At 40.9% G+C, this 23,293-nt stretch overlaps 1 protein-coding gene and 1 long non-coding RNA gene across 6 annotated transcripts; one reads left to right on the top strand and one right to left on the bottom strand.

The window, feature by feature from the left end:
* The first annotated feature begins 194 nt into the window (after positions 1-194).
* On the top strand, positions 195-23,293 carry atf7ip2 (activating transcription factor 7 interacting protein 2). 5 transcript variants are annotated; one of them, XM_033644769.2, is made up of 14 exons: positions 195-313; positions 1,325-1,410; positions 3,352-3,618; positions 11,830-11,902; positions 12,042-12,173; positions 12,397-12,465; positions 12,677-12,714; positions 12,837-12,877; positions 12,967-13,022; positions 14,723-14,768; positions 15,015-15,094; positions 15,310-15,477; positions 15,575-15,762; positions 22,020-23,293. In XM_033644769.2, exons 3-14 carry the CDS (start codon positions 3,389-3,391, stop codon positions 22,228-22,230), a joined length of 1,332 nt encoding a protein of 443 aa, XP_033500660.1. In that variant the 5' UTR covers positions 195-313; positions 1,325-1,410; positions 3,352-3,388; the 3' UTR covers positions 22,231-23,293. The 5 variants fall into 5 exon arrangements, with proteins under 5 accessions (XP_033500660.1, XP_033500659.1, XP_033500664.1 ...); XM_033644768.2 differs by having other exon boundaries at positions 3,265-3,618; XM_033644773.2 differs by lacking the exon at positions 3,352-3,618.
* LOC144458695 (uncharacterized) lies at positions 5,298-8,286 on the bottom strand. The gene is made up of 2 exons (XR_013488081.1): positions 8,150-8,286; positions 5,298-5,740 (listed from the first exon to the last, which is right to left on the bottom strand). It is a non-coding gene; the product is annotated as an uncharacterized LOC144458695 (long non-coding RNA).

Raw genomic sequence — 23,293 nt, 5'->3', positions numbered from 1 at the left:
CCATGGTACATTATGGGTAATTTTAAATTCATTTGTTCCATTTTGCAGATCTATGAATAAAATAATATGAAATTACGGGTCAGACTATTTTGAAATATATTTGCTTAGTTTTTGAGAATTTTCTTTTCCGGATCTCACATTTCATTGAAATGGCGCTTTTATTTTAAAGAAACGTGGGCCGGAAGTGTTAAAAGATTGAGCACAGCTGGGCGGAAGTATAACCGGAAGAGCATGAGTTAGTGTGGAATGCAGCTATGTGCGAGTCTTTGTGGTCATAAATTATATTTTTGGAGCATTTAAAATCTTTTATAAGGTAGGAACTGTCTGGTTCCGGCATGTTTTGTGCGCTAACGTTAGATAGCTCACCAGTTACTCGCTTACAATTTCTACGGTAGCTTGAATATACGAATACTTTGTTAAAAATGTAAGCTAACTGTTAGCTAACCGTCTTAGCAGTGCGCATCCTTTAGCTTGTTGCTCTTTTAAAACAGAAAAACCTATTTTAGCCCCTGATGTTTTAAGTCATTGTTTTCTAATTACAAGTCAACGTGTTATGCTGTCAGTCAATGCTGCTTTATATATATTTTTAACAAGTAAGCCTGCTAAGAAAACAGTCAATTTTGTGAAAATATATATTACCTCAGTATTTCCAGTTCCTGCTGCTTTATACATCTAATTCAGTACATCTTACAGGGAAATATTATGCTTTTTACTCCGCTACATTTATTTGATATCTTATAAGTTATGTTGTACATTTACAAAATATGAATCAACGCATGAATTAGGATGTGTTATTAACTGCCCAGCAGCATACAAAGTTATTCAAATGAGTTTTACTGACAGCAACATTAAGATTAAGGATACAATAGTGCATCAATAAATCTAAATCAGTAATGTGATACATGTTTAGTTTTGATAGCATAATGAGCACTTAGCCTAATTTTGTTGCCAACACTTATGTACTTTTACTTAGGTAAAATTGTGAATGCAGAACTTTTATTTGTGACAGAGTATTTATATGCCGTGGTATTGAAAGTTTTACTTAAGTAAAATATATGTGTACTTTGTCCATCACTGCATCACACTGATTTGTGTAGTTGAATTCTCATTTAGCATATTAAGTCGAACCCCGCAGATATACATTTTCTTATTAAAGTGATATGTTTTAAAATGGTCATGTAAGTTAGGAAACAAACGGGTGTAACTTCATCATCAGCTTTTCATTCACAGTCACTTGACATATATTGGAATGGGGAATTTGCATTGCAAGTTGGTTTTATTTAAAATTTGTGCATTTTTCTGTGTCCTGTGTTTCTGTCTACAGAGCAGTTTGCAACATTGCAAAGACGTTAAGGACTTCATTACAGGTCAGACAAAGCTCAGCAAAGAGGAGTGTAGTACAAGGCAGAGGTGAGACAAATAATCAATATGGCAGCAAATTATACTGTGGAGATTTCACATCTTGTGGCCTCATTGATTAGTTCATCTACACCAATCAACTAAAACATTAAATCCACTGGCGAGTGAATTATAACATTAATCATCTTGTTACAGTGCAATGCTCTGCTGGGAAACCTTTGGGCCTGGCATTCATGTTGATGCAACGCCACACACACCAACCATCCAAACACTGTTGCAGATCAAGTATCATGGCAACAGCACTCCCCGATGGCAGTGCCCCCCCAGGCAGGACAAAGCACCATGCCACACCGTTAAAACTACTCTACTGACATGGAGCTCAAGGTCTTGACCTGGCCTCCAAATTCCCCAGATCCCAATTTGATTGAGCATCTGTGGGACGTGCCGGTAAAGGCGAGTTCACATTACACGACTGGCCGACCAGTCTTGAGTCGCGGAGACTATCGTAATCTTTTGAGTGTTCATATCTGCCTCAGATAACGTGGTGACATCGTAAAGGCATGGCTATTCTTCCCAGTGTTGAATCAGATCTGCCTCCAGGGCCTGGGTCCAAACACAACGCGCTCCCTGTGATCCTATGGACGCCGGCATTGTTGTTGTTGCTTGCCGGCTTGTCCTCCTCACATTTCTTTCATCCTCCTGCGTGCTGACGTGGGACATGTCCCGCCTCTCATTGGCTGATGCGCTTTGTCAGTCGTTTCAGACTTCTCCAGTTTTCTAGCATGCCAGGTATCCAGTCCCAGTTGCAGATGAGGGGGCGACTTGCTCGTAGGCTTGTTCACACACGAAGACTCGTCGTGGCAGACTATCTGCTGACTCACCTCCGACCCAAGGTGGCTCTCAAGATCCAAGATCTGCGGCGTCAGAATCTGGGTGAAAATCATGTAATGTGAACTAGGCTTAACCCAGAGGTACCCCTATCCAAAGGGAGGCCTCCTTGGGTTGGGTTTGTCTCTAACCATTTGAGTCATGGACACAGGACCTCTGGGGGGTGTCCTGCTATGTCTGGCACCAGGACACCGGCAGTAGATCCTTTTGAATCTTGTTGGTTGTGAGGTATGGTACCAGCATATCCCACAGATACTCAGTTGGGTGTTGATCTGGGGAATTTGGAGGCAAGGACGACGCCTTGAGTTCTTCGTGGAGTTCCTGTGGCTGTTGCTGAGCGGTATTAACGGTGTTGCATGGTACGTTGCCCTGCAGGGTGGGTGGTGGGTGGAGCACATCAAGTGGCATCCACATGAATGCCAGCCCAAGGTTTCCCAGCACAACATTGCATTGTAACAACATGATCAATGTTATTCATGTCACCCAGTGGTTGTGATGGTTTGGCTAATTGGTGCGAACCGCAGTAGCTTCTCATGATGCAGTGATAAATGTGAATTGTTTGTTTACTTCAAACATTTTAATTCTGAAATGTGGCACTCTCTAGAATGGTCTTTTTACATTTGAATACAAGCACACGTTATGTTCTTCATGTTGTGTGTGTCAAGAAGACTAAAACTCAGCAGTTTGTTATCCGGACATTCATTAAAATCTTGTAAATCTAAAATCCCAATGGAAGGAATTTATTTTTAAGTTACATAATTCACTCCTTTCTGTAAAAAATCTTTCCATTTTAATGGTTACTTCTACCTGTTTTGTTACACAGATATCTGGACATTAGAAGACTGTCCTACAATTTAGTATACACAACAAAAGATTGTTTGTGCCATGATCTTGTCATTGTGGGCAGGATATTATATAGTAATTGCATTGCATCACATCAGAGTTACTGAGCTCTGAAACAAAGAGTCCATTGATACAGGAGTGAAACAAAATAACAGTGGCTGTTGTTATTGCCAGGTGATGCACTGATGACAGTATCAGCCACCCCTCTCAACTTTTACATTCTTTGACGATACCTCACTCAACAAAATGGTCTCCCTGCAGCCTCTGTCTTGACAGCACGCTGCACGTGTGGTAAAATATGGCAGACGCTCAAGATCAAGCTCATGGTTGCAAGAGCTCCAAAAGGAAAGCTGAAAAGAAGGTAAAGCCTTCCACTCAACCCAAGAGAAGGAGACTTTGTTCTCAGGGGGGAACCGGCACACAGAGAGCTCGAGTGAACATTGGTGTGGCATTTGAAAGGTGGCGTGAACTGAAACAAAGAAATGGATATGGATCTGATGCAGAGGTGGCCCAGAGACTGCTGGATGTGTGAGTTCACCTCCAACAGCTTCATAAATGTTCATTTAAAGTGGCTTATGGCTTGACTAATATTATTGCTTACAGGCAAACGGTGGTTTTTGTTCATCTGGCATCAATGTGCTTTGCTGCGTACTTTCCTATGAGCTGGTCCAGTCAAGCAAATGATTTCAGTGTTGTGTAAAAGATGGATATGAGGGGGATGGATGCTGTGAGTCTCTGAAAGTGTTGTGACTCTCTTTGCTGGCAAGAGAAAAGTGTCAGCTGAGCTAAATTGTTGTCTGTTTACACCATCCTCTGGCCAACAGAGGGAGCTAGTTGTGACAAGTACTGTATTGGACCAGTGACCAAACAGTCCTATAAACCTGAAAATAAATGATAAATCACAGCAAATAGAAATTGTGTCTGGTTAATCCAGTCCTTACATTGTCATACAATTTAAAAATCAACCTATAGGGTATTGCCTATCCATATTTGTAAAGCCTTGTATGCAGGGATCAAAATTAGCAGTCGCCAGAGGCGACTAATTTTAACCCTTTGGCCAGTAAATGAAGTCACCTAACCAGCCACTCTGGCGAGTGAAAAAAATAGGGCCAAACTACTGTTATTGTTGTTTCTCCCGCCCCTGGCTGTGTGTAGGCTATGTGATGTCATTGGTTGCGCGCCGGTGTCGTACAACAGATCTTCAAGCCCACAACATGCCGCAAAGTGGGAGCTAGAACGTGAGCGTGTAGTTGGAGATCCGCGGTCCGCCATTTCCACGCCCTAGAAAGGCTGATAAGGGGGTGCTGTGGCCGTGCTGCCTGCTCTCTCCGGTTTTACGCCAGGCTCGGCTCCTTTCAAAGACTCCTTGCGAAGCACTCCAGCGACCGGATCTTTGCTCTCAAACCACAAAAAAAAATGTGATGGCACAACAGTCTCCTTCAGTACATTATTCTATGCTTTCTTTTGATTTTCACATTGGCTAGTCATCCTGTTTAATTTGTCTTCTGATTAAATCGGAACCGTTGAAACAAGTTGTAGGAAACCTCTGCAAGTAATTGGTTGCTGGCAGACACTCTGTGCTGCAATTAAATGGTTAACCAGCAGTGTCGTGCACTGTAGAGCCAATGCGCTGCTGGTTCTGCCGGCCTGAATAGATTCTAATGTCTACTGTTGTGTACAGCATTTATAGACTGAGCTGAGTAGTGATGCACGGGTCAACCCGTAACCTGCGGGACCCGCAAATGGACCTGTGGGTCGGGCAGCAGTGATTGTCTGTTAAATCGGTCTGTAAATAATATTTTGACATTATTGGCTATTACTGTCATGGCATCCGAAGGTACTGATGCGTTGAGCAGGTGACAGTCCGCGGCTGTTTTTTAAACACACTTGTGTCACGCACTTCAAAAGAAACTTGTTGAAACTTTAAACAATAATTTATTGTACAAAACGGGGGAAACAAACGTTGACAAAAACGGTTCTATAATTCATATTAAATTCAAAAGATAACGAAAAAACAGCTACAAGTTAGAGGGAATAATGATAAAGTGGTAAAACTTGATCCACAGCCTCAGACGGATGCGCTCAAGCGTGTCATGCACAAGCTCAATTGGTAGGTGTTGGACTAAGAGTCTCATCCTACTCTCCAATGTGCTATGTGTGAGCTCAGTCCTGCGTGTTCTTTAATGAAGCAATAGGAGAAGATATTCGGTCTCAGTTAATGTAGTTTATTAAGCAGTAAAGGAATAAAATTACAGAGCTCTGGGTCTCAACTTCACGTCCCTGACGAACAACAAAGGTGTGTCAGTTCACGAAGTCTGACCTCCTGTCCTTTCCCTGACCCAGTATATTTGAGCGTAACAGAGTGTCATTGTGCACGCAAGGCGTTGTCCTCTTCTCATTGGCAGTTCCACTTCCTCCTTCACCACACCACGCCCCTGCCTCGTGTTAATCTGACTTCTTCCCGCTGGCGGTGGGGGCGTGGTTCCTGTTTTGAAAGACAAGAGAACAACACAACTCCCTACACGTGCTGTACCTTACTATCTGTATATCACTTTCTATTCTTTTTACCATATATGAAACTAATTATCTAAGCATTGCGGTATGTGCTCCTCAGACTTCATGTCTCTTCCTCTCCTGTACTTCTCCACTTCTGCAAAGCAAACACATTCAGATCAGCTGAAATCATCTCAGTATTCTCATTGTTCACACATCTAAAACTTATATAGTGAAACACAACTTATAGTAAAACACATAAAATCATTCTATTCCCAACATAGGATACTATATTTTCACATTTTTAACAATGCAATTTAAAAGTTTTGATTTTTATTGATAACCTACAGTACAGGCCAAAAGTTTGGACACACCTTCTCATTCAATGCGTTTTCTTTATTTTCATGACTATTTACATTGTAGATTCTTAGTTATGTACTTAAGAAAAAAAGGTGAAATAACTGAAAACATGTTTTATATTCTAGTTTCTTCAAAATGGCCTTTGCTCTGATTACTGCTTTGCACACTCTTGGCATTCTCTCGATGAGCTTCAAGAGGTAGTCACCTGAAATGGTTTCCACTTCACAGGTGTGCCTTATCAGGGTTAATTAGTGGAATTTCTTGCTTTATCAATGGGGTTGGGACCATCAGTTGTGTTGTGCAGAAGTCAGGTTAATACACAGCCCTCAGCCCTATTGGACAACTGTTAAAATTCATATTATGGCAAGAACCAATTAGCTAACTAAAGAAAAACGAGTGGCCATCATTACTTTAAGAAATGAAGGTCAGTCAGTCCGGAAAATTGCAAAAACTTTAAATGTGTCCCCAAGTGGAGTCGCAAAAACCATCAAGCGCTACAACGAAACTGGCACACATGAGGACCGACCCAGGAAAGGAAGACCAAGAGTCACCTCTGCTTCTGAGGATAAGTTCATCCAAGTCATCAGCCTCAGAAATGGCAAGTTAACAGCAGCTCAGATCAGAGACCAGATGAATGCCACACAGAGTTCTAGCAGCAGACCCATCTCTAGAACAACTGTTAAGAGGAGACTGCGCCAATCAGGCCTTCATGGTCAAATAGCTGCTAGGAAACCACTGCTAAGGAGAGGCAACAAGCAGAAGAGATTTGTTTGGGCCAAGAAACACAAGGAATGGACATTAGACCAGTGGAAATCTGTGCTTTGGTCTGATGAGTCCAAATTTGAGATCTTTGGTTCCAACCGCCGTGTCTTTGTGAGACGCAGAAAAGGTGAACGGATGGATTCCACATGCCTGGTTCCCACTGTGAAGCATGGAGGAGGAGGTGTGATGGTGTGGGGGTGTTTTGCTGGTGACACTGTTGGGGATTTATTCAAAATTGAAGGCACACTGAACCAGCATGGCTACCACAGCATCCTGCAGCGACATGCCATCCCATCTGGTTTGCGTTTAGTTGGACGATCATTTATTTTTCAACAGGACAATGACCCCAAACACACCTCCAGGCTGTGTAAGGGCTATTTGACCAAGAAGGAGAGTGATGGAGTGCTGCGGCAGATGACCTGGCCTCCACAGTCACCGGACCTGAACCCAATCCAGATGGTTTGGGGTGAGCTGGACCGCAGAGTGAAGGCAAAGGGGCCAACAAGTGCTAAACACCTCTGGGAACTCCTTCAAGACTGTTGGAAAACCATTTCAGGTGACTACCTCTTGAAGCTCCTCGAGAGAATGCCAAGAGTGTGCAAAGCAGTAATCAGAGCAAAGGGTGGCTATTTTGAAGAAACTAGAATATAAAACATGTTTTCAGTTATTTCACCTTTTTTTGTTAAGTACATAACTCCACATGTGTTCATTCATAGTTTTGATGCCTTCAGTGAGAATCTACAATGTAAATAGTCATGAAAATAAAGAAAACGCATTGAATGAGAAGGTGTGTCCAAACTTTTGGCCTGTACTGTACATTTACCAACAACAAAAAGTCTACATTTAGCACCAAAAAATATGTAAAAAAAAAAAAAAAAAGTAAATAAAAAAACGAATATCGAATACCAAATTTTCATAACGAATACCTACCCATAGAAACGAATATTCGAATATCCGAATATTTGGGTACAGCCCTAGAAATAACTGACCAAAAATATTGAAGTTTTTCACAATATTGTGATTTATTGAGATGCGCCAGTATATAACAATGAGCAAAGTATGTTTTAATAAAGTATTTTAAACAATCAAATTTTACTCATTCCTTAATTCCACACAAAATTATGCTAATATTGTATTTTGAGAATTGCTTGAGTTTATTATAGTAATAACACATTGAAAATATACCAAAATGCTATTTATGATTTTTGGCTAGTGAAAAAAAATTTCTGGCCAGTAGATTTTTAAAGCTTACTAGCCACTTGGCTAGTAAGCCAAAAAGTTAAGTTTGAACCCTCCTTGTATGCGTTGTGAGACCACAGACAGCCACTTCAGAGATGAAATACCCATTTATAAGCATGTTGTTTGGCTCAGGATGTGCATTCAGCACATTAAAAGAATGCCCCCCCACCCCCCCCAAATGACCATATGTATATCAGTTACTCACCCTGTGTTAAGTTGAATTCCGGAGGAAAACAGCAAAGCTTTTTCGAAACATCCCTTTACAAACTCTCACACAACTGGTGCAGTACAAGTCTCATCTATCCAGTTGCAGTATTTTCCAAACAGACATCTCTTTCCAACAGGGGACTTAACTAAAAATTAAGCGTATTTATGCTCTCTGTAAAGCCGGACTCCAGTAACAAGAACAGTAATATTTGTCTCACTGGACACAACAGCTGCTGGTCTGCCACTGCCTCGATCAGTTAGTTTGTTTGTCTTAATGTGTGACTTTGGTGTTTTAAAGGGATAGTGCACCCAAAAATGAAAATTCAGCCATTATCTACTCACCCATATGCCGAGGGAGGCTCAGGTGAAGGTCAGGGGTTCGTTTGGACTCACCAAAGTCACACAATAATAGTAGCAAACTATCACTAAGGCAGTGGTAGACCAACAGCTCCTGTGTTCAGCAAAGGGAAATCACTGTTTTCGTCACTAGAGTTTGGCTATGAATAGAGCATAGATAAGTTTCACTTTCAGGTAGGTCCCTTGTCGCAAAGAGTTCTTCCCAAAGTCTGTTTGGGAACGACTGCCTGTCACGTCGGCCTCCCGGCTGGCCTCCAGCTCCACTCCGCCTGTCACGTCGGCCTCCCGGCAGCCCCCCAGATCTGCTTCACCTCTCGAGTCAACCTGCTGGTCGCCCTCTGGATCGGCCTTGGCCATCTGCTCTGCCTCCTGGCTGCCCTCCAAATTTGCTCCGCCTGTCTGGTTGACCTCCTGGCCACCCTCCGGATCTGCTTCACCCTCTGATCAGCTTCATGGTCAGCCTTCAGAGGTGTTCTGTCCACCTGGTCGACCTCCTGGCCAACCCCCAGATCTGCTCCACCTTTCCAGTCATCCTCCTGCCCGTCTTCCAGATCTGCTGGCCGCCCTCCCACTCTCCTCCACCTGTCTGCTCAGCCCACTAGTCAGCCTCCAGGCTGATTCGCCTATCATGTCAGCCTCCTGGCTGCCCTTCAGATTGCTACAGCATCCTGATCATCCTCCTGGTTGGCTCTGCTCAGATGTCCAGCCCTCAGTCTCTCCACCCGAGGTTCTCTGCTCCGCCCCCGTCCAGCCCTCTGGGCCTTCTGCCAGAGGTCCCTTGCTCCACCCTTGTTCAGTTTCCACACCAACATTTGAACAATAAGCCTCTCCAGCACACACACTCTTTGCCAGATTGTTCTTCAACCTCGTGCAAGACTTTCCAGCACTCCTTACCTGCCTGATCTCCTGTTATGGACCCTGCCTCCCTCTGACCTGCCTACGTCGTCTGTTTCCCAGTAAACTCACCAGCCTTCTGTCCCTGACCACGAGTTCTCCCTCAGCGTGTCTGGTTTCTGTCTGCCTGTGGCTGTGTGGTATCTTCCTGCCACGGCGTTTCAGCGTGAGTGTTCCTTGTTTTTGTCAGTTGCCTGGTGCAGCTCTGTGAGACACCACACACTGCCTTGTGCGTGTGTCCTCCTTTCACCTACACGTCGACCCTTATACCCAGAGACTGTGTGTGGAATGAACTATTACCTGGATACCTTTGTGAGTTCAAGTTTGCTTACTCTGTGTTCAAATAAAAGTCAGTACCAACTATCTCTGAGCGCTGCATTTGGCATATTAGAAGAACAAACCTTTCTACATGAATTCACTTTAGCACCAGATGAGTAATTGACACTCAAATGATCATTTTGGGGGAGAAGTATTCCCTGAAATACATTTACTCTGTGACCAGCTTTGCTTTGCTGCTGACCTCTCATGTTTGTTGCTTGAGCACATTTTTCCTCTTGGCACTCAGCGCATGTACATCTTAATGAAATCTTTTTTGTGATGCTTCCACTAATGGCTTATAATGATTGAAATGCTGCACACCCTGCTTTGTGGTATTTTCTGGCTGTTTTCTTTTATGCTGTAGTGGCTATGCTTGTTATATCACACTGCATTTTGCGTCCTCTCTTTACAGCAGGTTGCTCAAAGTGTATTTAACTGTTCAGAATAGAATAGAATAATGTTTATTCGGACATGTCTAAAAGAAACAAACAAGCTTTGGTTAGAAAAAAAAAAAATAATAATAAAGAAATAAAAAATGAAAGGCATGAATAATGAAGTTGCGTAAAGGTCAGCCATTCAGCAAGTCACAAAGACAAACCAAAGAAAACAAAAACAAACAAAAAAACAATCAAACAAAGAAATACAACTCGGAAACATATTTGCATATTTCACGTCTGAAAAAGAGCAGGAAGGAAGTGTGAACTTATCTAGTCCTATCCCCCCTTTTTTTTCTATATTTTATCTTTAAACTTTATGTTGAACCTAAATTTTTAAGCTTCCTGCTTCGTTTAACATATACAACTCAAACAAATCAGGCAAGAAATCCATAAAAATAACACTGCAATCAGAATGAGACATACTTCAACAACAGGACAACCTACATGTCCTGTTCCATCATATATCCCTTCAGTATGTTGTTTTTGAACATTCGTTTGAACTTATTTAATGATGAACATGCTTTCAGTTCCTTGTTGCAATTATTCCACAAGGTGACTCCTTTAACTGTAATACAGTGATATTTTGTATTTGTTCTCACTAATTGTTTGGTAAATATACTGGTTCCCCTCAGGTCGTGCTGGTTTTCTCTTATTTGAAACAACTTTTGGATACCGTTAGGTAATAGTTTATTTTTAGCTTTATACATGATTTGAGCTGTTTTGAAGTCAACCAGATCTTTAAATTTTAGAGCTTTTGATTTGATAAAGAGTGGGTTTGTTGTTTCTCTGTAAGTGGTTTTATTTACAGTTCTTATGGCTCTTTTTTGAAGAATATAGATTGGATTTGTGTCACAGTAGCTTATGTATGGAAGAATAAAGGAGCAGTACAAGGTGTATAATAATGTTTGATTCAAAAAATCTGTGACTTTGAATAGTATTGCAATTGACTTTGATATTTTGGTTTTGATGTAGTTTATATGTGGCTTCCAGCACAATTTATTATCTATTAATATTTCAAAAAAAATTGTTTTCAGACACTCTTTCAATTTCAACATTGTTTGCCATGAGTTTTCTTATGGAGTTTGTTGAGTGATTTTCCAAAAATTATAAATTTCGTTTTACTCAGGTTCAGTGTTAATTTATTATAATCAAACCATCTCTTTAAAGATTTCAGTTCCCTCTCAACTGTATCCAAAAGTTGTTCCAGGTTCGTACCACAACAGAGTAGAGTTCAGTGTTTTTGAATAGTATAATTGAATATTTCTGGAGTTATAAATGTGTTGTATGTAGTGTCGTGCTCTCAGGCTCATACTTAACCTCTGTCACCCACTATTCTTAGATTCAAAACACTTTAATGCACGGCTTTTATATGAGAACTCCTCTTTGGTGCTTGTTTTGGAGATGGATCTAGAGCAAAGAGATGGATGGCTGCTTTAGGCACAATGTGCTAATCTTTTATGTTGCCAGATATGGCAGATGTTAGTGTTACTATGCAAAGTGATGTGTCATTCTTGCTTTGCTTTGCGACATATTTCCACAAATAACAGAGTACAAAAGATAAAAAAAGCAGGTTGTAAGTTCTCCAGTGTAGAGTTACACACATTATCAGTTGAATACCAAGTGAATGTTGACATTCTTTGTGTGTGTTTTTCCTCTGTATTTATGCATGAAGAATGAAGAATTTGCCCTCCAGTCCAGCTCCCTCCAATGACAGTAATACAAAGATGATATTCTCCCAATCTGAAGTAAGTGACAGTATTGTGTGATTATTAGACATACGTTTTTCTGTACATAGTTCCATTTGCAAATGAATATGCTGTACTGTAACTATCACCCGAATGCAGCTCTTCCATGTCCTTATTTTGTGTGATTGTGCGTCAACAGCTGGAGACACTGATCGAGCAGGAGGTTGACACTGTATTTAAAAAGAGGGAAAACAAGCTGCAGGGTTTGATAGGTACTATTCAACAGCTGGATCGCAAGGTCGACTATGAAAGCTCCATGCAGAAACTGGAGGTTGGTGAAAGTAGTGGTGCGCATTTTTAACTAGCTAGGCATTGAAATGGACAGGGTTTCAACCACAAATTAACAACTCTGTTAATTTTATACTCCCATTTCTTATCACTTTAAACCAAAAGAACTAAACATGAATCTACTGGTGTTTGTTTCAAAGCCAAATCAGTGATAAAGGATACCTTAATCCAAATGAATCTTTACAGAATGTTCCTGTCTTCCTCAGGCTCAAATTAACACCATAACCAAGAGAGCAGAAGCAGCTATTGCCTACATAACAAAGACACAGAAAAAGGTTTGATGCAGCCAACACATGCAGTTACAATTTGTAGAAAGTATGCTCAAACACACAACAGTGAAAAGATTCTTGATATAATAATCTTGTTGTCCACTTTTGTAAAGTAACTAAGTAAAAAATGTGATGATAGGTACACGAGATAATGATGTTCAGTTTGAGATTTAAACTCTGCCACATGTGATCTGAACAAAACTGATTTTCCTCTCAGGGCCTCCTGCCATCTCCTGTTGATAACGAGATCATGAGGTATGTAGAATCAGGTTCAGTCGTGTTTGTCGTCAGTTAAAATGATGGAGATGTTGATGTAAATTTGTACTTGGTATTTATTTGCACTTTGAGATAATATGATTTAATGTCCAACTCTGCAGAGAAGACTCTGAGAATGAAACCACAGAGGCCACGTCACAGAGTAAGAATCCACTGAGTGTGTGCATGCTATTGAATATTTGCATTTTGGGATTGCACGAGTGTTAATTCTATGCAATTTATTTTTTGCAGCTGACAGAAAGAGCACAGATTGCATGGACAAGAGTGGAGAGCTCTTCAGAATGACAGTAAATATGCAGTTATATCTTGGAATGAATGGGTTCAATACAAGTGTATAAATCAGAAAAATGTCTCCTTGTTTAATTGGCAAAAAATATTTTCCCATGTTTTTGTGTCTAAGTGACCACTGGAGACAATTTTTTGTAACTGGTCCAGTATTGAGCAAGGGTGCTGCAGCAAGCAGCCACAAAACAGGCTTCAGTGTAATCACTGTGGGCATTTTTGTCATTTGACGACCACGAAAAGGGCTTGTTTTTGCCACTGACAGGCTCAGATTGTTATTTTAAGTGTTTGACAACATTAGGGAAAGGATCCCTACAGAGACAGACTTATTTTGTGAAAAAGTAGAAGCCTTTTTCTTCATCAGAAACAGTCCTGAAATTGCCACCACCCACCACACCTACACATCTAACTAGTCGAATTGTTTATTCCAACCAAACCAGAGCTGGTGATTGTTTGAACAATGTAAAGACAAAACAAGATGCTTTTTGTGTGTGTTATTTTGTTTCTAAATGAAGTGTGTTTTATAATGATAAAATTTCTGTTAATTCAAATCAGGGGTCTCAAACTCATTTTAGTTCAGGGGCCACATACAGCCAGTGGGCCACACCAGTAAAACCTTTACATAATACCCTATAAATAGTAACCCCTTCAAAATGTCCCCCTTTTTTTAAGTGTAAAGTTGGTCATTCTGAAAACGTCGATCCATTTAAAAAACTAATGATGAACAGCCCGAGATGTCTGAAGAAAAATATGTGCAAATTCAACAGTTTTTCTACAACTCTCTTTCAACACGTGAATGTTTTTCATCTTTCTCCACTAAAATGGAAGCTACTGAAGAAGCAGGTTACGTCGTCCCCCGCCTAACAGTTTTGTCAGTGTGACGTGTTCACACCAAATGCGACGCAACGATTGACTATTTTGTGTCGACTCGCTTCATATGTGCATGAAATCGCTGAATCAATGAAGTTCCGCCGGTATGTCCTAGGCGTCCTATGTCCCCAGAGGATCTCAATGCTGATTGGCTATTGCAGCGCAAATCAGTCGCTGAAGTTTAGATTTCTGAACTCTCACGAATAAGCACATGATGAGAAATCTCACTGACCACAGGAAGTATTCATCGTTATTTCAGAGAGCTGTACACTGTTTGGGGCGGAAAGACTCTGAAGCAGCATTTTCTGTGACGCCTCTCAGCCTTCACAGGTGTATTCATATCAGGTGTGCAAAGTCATCCAGTGGGCGGGATTGGACCCTCTTGCGAGCTATGGGTGTGACACCGCTGATTTAAATAAAGTCTGGTGGCTTTGGTGATAGCGATTTCAGGGCTGTTTCTGTTTAAACAAAAATGATCTTAGTCTTAAACAAAAAGTTCCTTCTCTGTAGGAATCCTTTCTATAATGTTGGCAGACACTTAGAATAACAAGCCTGTCAGTGGCAAAAATTCAGAGGACATACATTGAGGGTGCACAATTGCTCAGAGTGGTTACATTGCAGCCTGTTTTACAGCTGCAGCAATCTTACTCAATCGTGGACCAATTTTGAAAATTGCTGTCTCTATTAGTCATGTAGACACAAAAACACGAGAACAGAGGGTCCAGGTTGAAAAAATACAGAAATTACCCTTTAATGTGGTGGCTTACACTGTTTCGTATGAACTAAAAACAGTGTAAACACTTATGTTGAAGTTGGTCGATTTTTTTCTGTCCAGGAAATCACAAAAAAGGCACTTAAGAAGATGCATGATGATAATGAAGGTGAGGTGGTTATACACTGTATATACAAGTGGATGTTTGAATAGCTGAAAGTTTAAACTGTCTAATGTAGCTTCTGGTGACATCATCTCACCACGCAGTGAGAAAAACTGACACGATAAGCTGCTATAATGACCCAAATTAAATAATATGAGTCAGTGAGCACATGGATTAATAACCACATCCTTTATTTCTACTCTTCCCTGTCCCTTTCCCTGCTACTTGTCATTGCACATAATCCATGTTAAGTTTTGAAGGCTGCCATAGCAGATTTAAGTGAGGAGCTGCCTCATCCGGTTCTTACCCCTGACGGCTCTCCTGACTGTGAGGTAGGATGCCTCATTTTTTTAATACATCCTCTTCGAAACATGCCACGCATAAATATGTAACGTGTAGCAAATGACAAGCTACTCATGCACGTGAAAAAAAAAAATTGGGAGTTTTCGCTAAAACCCTACATCACTTATCCTTTTGAGTTAATTCTCATCGTTAATATTTTGAGTCATGCCTTTATTTACTCACAGTGTTACGTTGTGTAATGCAGGGGCTCATCACGTCAATAAAGAAAGAGCCAGAAAATGAGCAGGAAACAAAGAACAATGTTGAGGAGTCCAAGCAGCGTGAGGAACCAAAGGCCGGGAGGGTGAACGTAGAAGGTCTCTCAACTGTCCATAATAACCTGGTAACAGCCCTGTACACAGACTCAGAGCAGGTAATACACACTCCCAAACTAACCCACTGTAGTAATTCACTCGACTGTTTGTTACTAACGTTAACCCCCACTGCCTCCCTGCTTTTCTGACCCTAAGGCCAAGTACCTGTACCCTCCTCTTCCCTCCACCACTTTCCCCTCCATCCTGAGCATGGAAGCAGCCTCATACAACATTCCCCAGAGACCAAAGGTGCTCCTGGCTCTCATCAGGAACCCTCCTGGCCTGTCTGTAATGTGGGATGTGGAGGAGAAAGACCCCTCTGAGCCACCAATGGAGAGTTACAGGTGAGAAGCAGCAGAGAGTGAGACATTATGTGTTGAGAAGGCAGGTTTGAGCCGGGCTACCCACTGGATAAAATCACCCGATTGGGATCTGGGGAATTTAGAGGCCAGGTTGATGCCTTTGGCTCTTTGTCATGTTTCTCAGGCCATTCCCTGCAGTGTGACATGATGCGTTGTCCTGCTTCACCTCACTTGTGTAGGGGAATGTTTGCACTCGTAATAAAGTTTGGGGCACCACCCTCCTAATGATGAAAGCAACTAATCAAACTAATAGCTCTGTAAACCAATTATTAATTCGTTAGCACGCTTATCAATAATGAATCAATCTCAATATCTGGTTTATGAATTCTCTATACAGGGATCTTAGTTCCTGTTCAAAAGAGATACAGTGCCCTCCAAAAGTATTGGAACAGTGAGGCCAATTCCTTTATTTTTGTTGTAGACTGAAAATATTTGGGTTTGACATTAAAAGATGAATATGGGACAAGAGATCAACATTTCAGCTTTCATTTCCAGGTATTTACATCTGGATCTGATACAAAACTTAGAAGATAGCACCTTTTGTTTGAACCCACCCATTTTTCATGTGAGCAAAAGTATTGGAACATGTGACTGACAGGTGTGTTTTGTTGCCCAGGTGTTTCCCAATTACATTGATTATTCAAACAATAAATAGCACTGAATGTCTGAGCTCAGTTTCAGATTGGGTACGATAGGTTTTTCCTGTGCAGACTGCATTTAGAGGTGGAACCAACATGAAAACCAGAGAGCTGTCTATGGGTGAAAAAGAAGCAATTGTGAATCTGAGAGAAGATGGACAATCAATCAGAGCCATTGCACAAACATTGCCCATAGCCAGTACAACCATTTGGAATGTCCTGAAGAAGAAAGAAACCACTGGTGTACTAAGCAACAGACGTCGAACAGGTACACCAAGGAAAACATCAGCAGTTGATGACAGAAACATTGTGAGAGCTGTCAAGAAAGACCCTAAAACAACTGTTAGTGACATCAGCAACAACCTCCAGAGGGCAGGAGTGAAGGTATCACAATCTACTGTTCGCAGAAGGCTTCATGAACAAAAGTACAGAGGCTACACCAGAAGATGCAAACCACTCATTAGCAAGAAGAATAGAAAGGCCAGGCTGGAATTTGCCAAAAGGTGCAGAGATGAGCCTCAAAAATTCTGGGAAAAAGTTTTATGGACTGATGAGACAAAGATTAACTTTTTCCAAAGTGATGGAAAGGTGAAAGTTTGGAGAAAGAAAGGATCTGCTCATGATCCCAAACATACAAGCTCATCTGTGAAACACGGTGGAGGTAATGTCATGGCTTGGGCTTGCATGACTTCTTCTGGGACGGTCTCTTTCATCTTCATTGATGATGTAACACATGATGGCAGCAGCAAAATGAACTCAGAAGTCTACAGAAACATTTTGTCTGCTAATTTAAAGAAAGATGCAACCAAACTGATTGGGAGATCCTTCATCATGCAGCAAGATAACGACCCAAAACACACTGCCAAAACAACAAAGGAGTTCATCAGGGGCAAGAAGTGGAAGGTTTTAGACTGGCCAAGTCAGTCTCCAGACTTAAACCCAATAGAGCATGCATTTTACCTGCTGAAGAGGAGACTGAAAGACAACTGAAAGAGGCTGCGGTGAAAGCCTGGGAAAGCATCACAAAAGAAGAATGCAAAAGTTTGGTGATGTCAATGGGTCACAGGCTTGATGCAGTTATTGAAAGCAAAGGATTTGCAACTAAATATTAAGTCTCATTCACTTTAATCTATTTTAAATTTATATGTTCCAATACTTTTGCTCACCCAAAAATTTTGTGTTCCATTACAAATAATGCTATCTTCTAAGTTGTGTATCAGATCCAGATGTAAATACCTGGAAATGAAAGCTGAAATGTTGATCTCTTGTCCCATATTCATCTTTTAATGTCAAACCCAAATATTTTCAGTCTACAACAAAAATAAAGGAATTGGCCTCACTGTTCCAATACTTTTGGAGGGCACTGTATACACAGACAACGACATGGTGATAAATCCAGATTTATTTAAGCTAAATGTGTAATAATTGAGTAAATAAATACCAAATGATAATGATATGAAATAACACAAAAACAATAGTGTGTGTGTGTGTGTGTGTGTGTATATATATATATATATATATATATATATATATATATATATACACACACATACACAGTATATATGGATTGAAATGAGAGGTAACACTCGTGTGAGTTATTAAGTTTGCCGATAGTGAGAGAGTATGTGACTATAGATAGATTGGAAATGCAGGGATGCGCAAAACCATTCACCTAAGGAAATCTAACTTAGGACCAGAATAATTAAGCCTCCTATTCGGCATCAGCTCTTTTACCACACAGCGGCGGCCTGGAGTTAGAGAACTTCTTTTCCTACTTTCTTAGCAGCGTTGATTCAGGCGGACGTTTCTTTCCGAGGGCCACCCGGACTGTCGCTTGGCAGCTCCCGGACTTCCCAGCAGAATGAAACCAGCTGCAAAACAGTGGTTGAGGAGCGGTTGAGTCTGACTGTGATGTCCTTCGGGTGACCCTCAAACGTTGCTTCTCTTAAGCTGCAGAAAATCTCTGGGGTTGTGTCAAAAGAATCTCTTCGTAATGACCCTTCAAGCAACAGAGACCAGAGCCAAAATATCAAAGTTTAACAGAATTTATTTTCTTGTACAAGAAAGAGCGTTTCACAGTGCAACACACAAGATGAGGTTACAGAGAAAAGGCTCCTTGAGGAGCATCTACTGCAAGTTTTTATACAGCACAGGTGGGCGTTAGACTTCATAGATAACGTCATAACTGTTTCAGTTCCTCTCCTAATCTATCAAGTACAGACTTCATAGATAACAACTGTCTTCAGTCCTTCTGTTGGAGTGACACCCTGTTACACTGGCCCACAGATTACATGCTCTCGACATGTCTCCGGCCCTTGGTTTCTCCGTCTTGCTCTTACAGATATGGTGCTGAACTTCCCTTAACCGTAGCTGTTGAGTCTGCTGATGTTGCTGTGTTGCAGTACGAAACAGGAACAATTCTTCATGACTTGTGCAAAATAGTAGCACGCATACGCAGTGTGATCATAATTTTTATAACAGTCTGGCAACAGAACCACTGTGACAAGTGGCTGGCAGCTGCTGGCTCCGATGAATCTGGTGTGACGAGGCAGGTCGAAAAGGCACTTGTCTACTTTGTTATGATTACTCACTTATAATAATGGACAGATAAAGTTGAAAACAATCTCGTTGGCCGTTCGATCTTGTTATCAAAGTTACTATTAACGCGCATGAAAATGTAAAAATTGTATAATGTATAATGTTACTGAAGGCACTGGAGGTAAAAGAAAAACTGGATAAGTAAAACTTTAAAAGTTTGAGCAAGATTGTGAGCAAGTAAGAGTTACGTAGGAACCGTAACTGGCTAAAACATAAGATACGGCAAAAGCACGTGGACCAAAACGAAAAAGGCAAAAAAAAAAAATCCAAAAGAGACGAAGAGTACGGAAAATGACATAGAAGAGATTAAGAGGCGAAAAGAAGAGCAAGAGGACAAGAAGAAGAAGAGAGTAAGAGCAGACGTGCTGCACTTACTTGTTATTATACCGCATGTATCAGCAAAGTACATGTATAGCCTAAACTGCTTCAAATACACACACTCTAGACTAACCTATAGTTACAATATATAAAGAAAAACACAATGAGGAAGCACATATTCATGCCAACAGGTTGATTAATAAATCCAACTATATTTTAATTCTAAATATAATATGGGGCTCCATATGGGAACCCACTTTAACTACCGTCACAAGATGGCAGTATAGCTCCATGTTAAATGAGGGATTAAAAGAAACTGAATTTGCAACTCATTAATCTTTTGTTTTACAGGATTAAAGAAAAATATAATTCAGATAACAAACATGGATTATGCACATGTACAAGTTTAGGATATGGAAAAGAAAACAACAAGGGAAACAACTGTATAATTTCACATCCAGAGATATACGAAGTTTCTGCTCAGGAACATTTGGTGAGAAAGGGGAGGGGTGTGATTCCCCGGGGTGACAGGAATGGACAGGATGTGGTTGAGAAAAGAAGCATTGTCTTAAGATCCTAGGATGGCTGAAAGGAGCATTTGTCAGGACTGGGGGTGATTACGGGGTCGAGTCCTAAACATTTGACCCTCCGGTGGTCTCTCGTTGTCTATTGTAGTCCAATCTGGAGAGTTTAGCAGTGTTGCCAGATCTCGTGAGACAAATAAGCAACCAGGCCTGTGAAAATGAGCCCAAAACAAGCGACTTTTTCTACGGAGCCCCCCTAGGTTCCGGTGAGAGAAAATTAAATAAACTGTGTGCACGGTTTTACAATCCGTGGGGACAGATTTTAAACTGTGGGTACAGATTGTCAATTTACATCCATGTGGACAGATTAGTAAACTGTGTGCAGTTTTGCAAAACTGTAGCCACGGTACACAGTTTATTTATTTTTCTCCCCCCTGAGCTTCAGGACAATGACTACAAGAGGGAGTTAAACCACCTTTTAACATTATTTAACATGAGAAAACAGATGGGATATCAAATATAGACTGATGTTCCAAGTACATTATATACACAGTAAACCTCTGATAATTAAAATTTGCACACTCAAATAAATATCATCCTGAATTCACAAATTCTTTATTTATTATTGCTTTTTATGCACTCATCTTTTTTCTTTTAGTTACAGGACTGACGTTTTCCTAACCAGAAAAAAACACATTACCCTGCTCTGCCTCTGATTGGCTAGTACTCGTTGCCATCAGGGTCAGAGCCAATTAGAAGCAGGATGCGGGTGGGAAAAAACTCTGCTGTCTCCTGTGTGTATGGGGAAAGGGGAGGGACAGAGGGAACAGGCAAGACAAACTATCCTACGTTTAAATAACATATCAAAAATATCTGCTTGACAACTTATTATGGAGCTGGGAACAAGCCAAAATAAGCAACTACGCTTTAGAAACAAGCCCAAAAAAAACCTGCAACTACCAAAATTTGTAAGCGACTTTACAGAAAAACAAGCCCAAAGTCGCTTATAATAAGCAGACTTGGCAACACTGGAGTTTAGAATACTGGTGTCCCTACACTTGACAGTGGTTTTAATGTTGTGATTGATCACAAAGAGGCGCAGCAAATCCTGCCATTATAGAAACTTGAACCTGAGAATGTGTAGACCGAATCACACTGTCTGTATACAAAAACTTTCAGGTAGAAAATCCTCATGTCATGTACATGAAATCAAATGGCGCTGAGCAAACTTTGCCCAATTAGTTTGTCGGGCTTTTGGGCTTTAATGACAGGAAAGTTAGAAGCGTGAAGGGGGAGAGAGAAGGGACAACATGGAGCAAAGGGCCACAGGCTGGAATCTAACCCATGGCAGCTGTAGCAAGGACATTACCTTTGTACATGGGGTGCCTGCTCTACCCACTGAGATACTGGGCACCCCAATGAGATTTTAGTCACCTAAAAAGGCCCACCAAAATAAAAGATCTATCACTTTGAGTCTACACTATATTTAGAATATCTTCGTTCGCAGCCTCACCTTGCTGTCAGACAGCCTTTTTCAACAGTTGTTGATTTTTTTTTTTTTAGGTGGCTAAAATACATTTTGCTGCAGCCCTGTCCACAGCAGTACAGTGCGTAGCCTCCATGACAGTATATTTGGTTTATCACAGATGATAGCAAAACAACAAAGTATATGAAATAAGCACAGCGGAAATGTCAGATAGTTGAGAAGTGTGTAAGTATTTATCTTTAAACTTTATTTATCTCTTTTTTTTTTTTTTTTTACAATTTTGGTCAATCGATCATTGAAAGCATTGCAGATTATTACTGTGTCAGTAGACAAATTGATTTATCGACTAATGGTTTTATTTTTAGTAGAGTTACAAGATTTTAGATGCTGATATCTGATGCAAGCGGTGTGCGGCACGTGACACAACTGAATTATCATTGCTCTTCCTCTGAGACAAGCAGTCACACTCAGCCAGGTTGTTTACAGGACTGATATCTTTTACACATCTACCTGAGGAATACACTGCTTATGTCAACACATGACCACCAGATGGAGGCAGATTCAGCCAGTTAGTGGTCTTCACCACAGCTCTCCTTCCCTTTGTAGTCTTTGTTCTTTTAGTTGTTCCGTTGCTTTAGTCACGCTTTCTCATTTCTCTGTCTGTCTGTGCTGCAGCATCTTCATGACCATGGAGAAGCAGAAGGGCACCGGCGTCTTTCGAGATTGGACCACCCTTGGTGAGGTGCCGGCCAACCCTCTGCCCATGTGTGTGATGGTCAGCAGGTACAAGCCCGGACACAAGGTGTGTGTCGCTGTAATAGGCAAAGACAAGTTTGGCCGATACGGACCTTACAGTAAAGTTGAAACCAGAGCCATACCGGACTAGTTGGGAGGAGGACATGGTGTCAAGGGAGAGATAACACGTGAGGCTACCTCCACCTGGATTTGCCCAGTTTTCTCATGAAGTGCCTTAAGGTTGATAATGTGGGGAATGTCAGGAAGATTATTTGGTGTACTTTAAAATTGAGTGAAACTGCAGCCAAACATTAACAGGTACTTTATTTATGCCCTCCAGCAATTAGTGCATTTACATGGACATGAATAACCCACTTATCATGGTTATGATCGTATTTGGGATACAGTGTTTACATGAGCACAGACGAATCAGGTTTTTCGTATCCCTCGCATACATAAAAATCCTATTCTCTGTCTCAACCACACACACTTTCACTCCACACTGTACTGTTCTTGAAAGGAGTTACACTACTCTTATAACACTCCTCCATTTTGACTTGTGCCAGCTGCCACTACCACTGTGTAGGGAAGCAGTGGATGAAGACACGCAGCCTCCTACCAAAAGACAAAACTCAGTTTCACTTCATTGCTCCAGAAGTGAGACGTTTTCACCACCACTATTGTTTGTATTTCTGTAAAGTCACATGACTGAAGCTGCTCCTGTGTAGGAAGTCAGCGGTGCTCAATAACCAGGATAAGGTGTATTCATGGAACAGTAATCCAGTGTCTTTCAGAGTACTCCAGTTAGGGCTGGGCAGTATATTTATGTTATCACCAATATTGTGATATGAGACTTGATATTGTCTTAGACCTTGGTTATCGTTTTCTGAACATACCAGACTGTTCTAGCTGTTCTATTATTTGCCTTTCCCTACTTAGTCGTCATATCCAGATTACTGATGATTATTCATGTTCATGTAAACAGACTCATTGATTACGGTTCCAAAGGAAGTAGAGTAAATAGCCATGTTTGAAGCACTTCTGTCTCTGTTTGGTTATCTGCTGTTATAATGGAGCAGTCGCTTAAGCCTTAAATAAACAGACAACCATGAGGTGCATTTCACTGTGAAAAAGTAGTTCACGCAGTGTTAGGAATGTATAACAAATGATGAAGTTTTTAAATAAGGTAATAAAGATGACAATGTTTTAATGTA

This window comes from Epinephelus lanceolatus, chromosome 18, assembly GCF_041903045.1.
Source record: "Epinephelus lanceolatus isolate andai-2023 chromosome 18, ASM4190304v1, whole genome shotgun sequence".
Taxonomy (NCBI): domain Eukaryota; kingdom Metazoa; phylum Chordata; class Actinopteri; order Perciformes; family Serranidae; genus Epinephelus; species Epinephelus lanceolatus.
The sequence above is the reverse complement of the archived record's forward strand: the minus strand, read 5'-3'. Positions and strand labels throughout refer to the sequence as shown.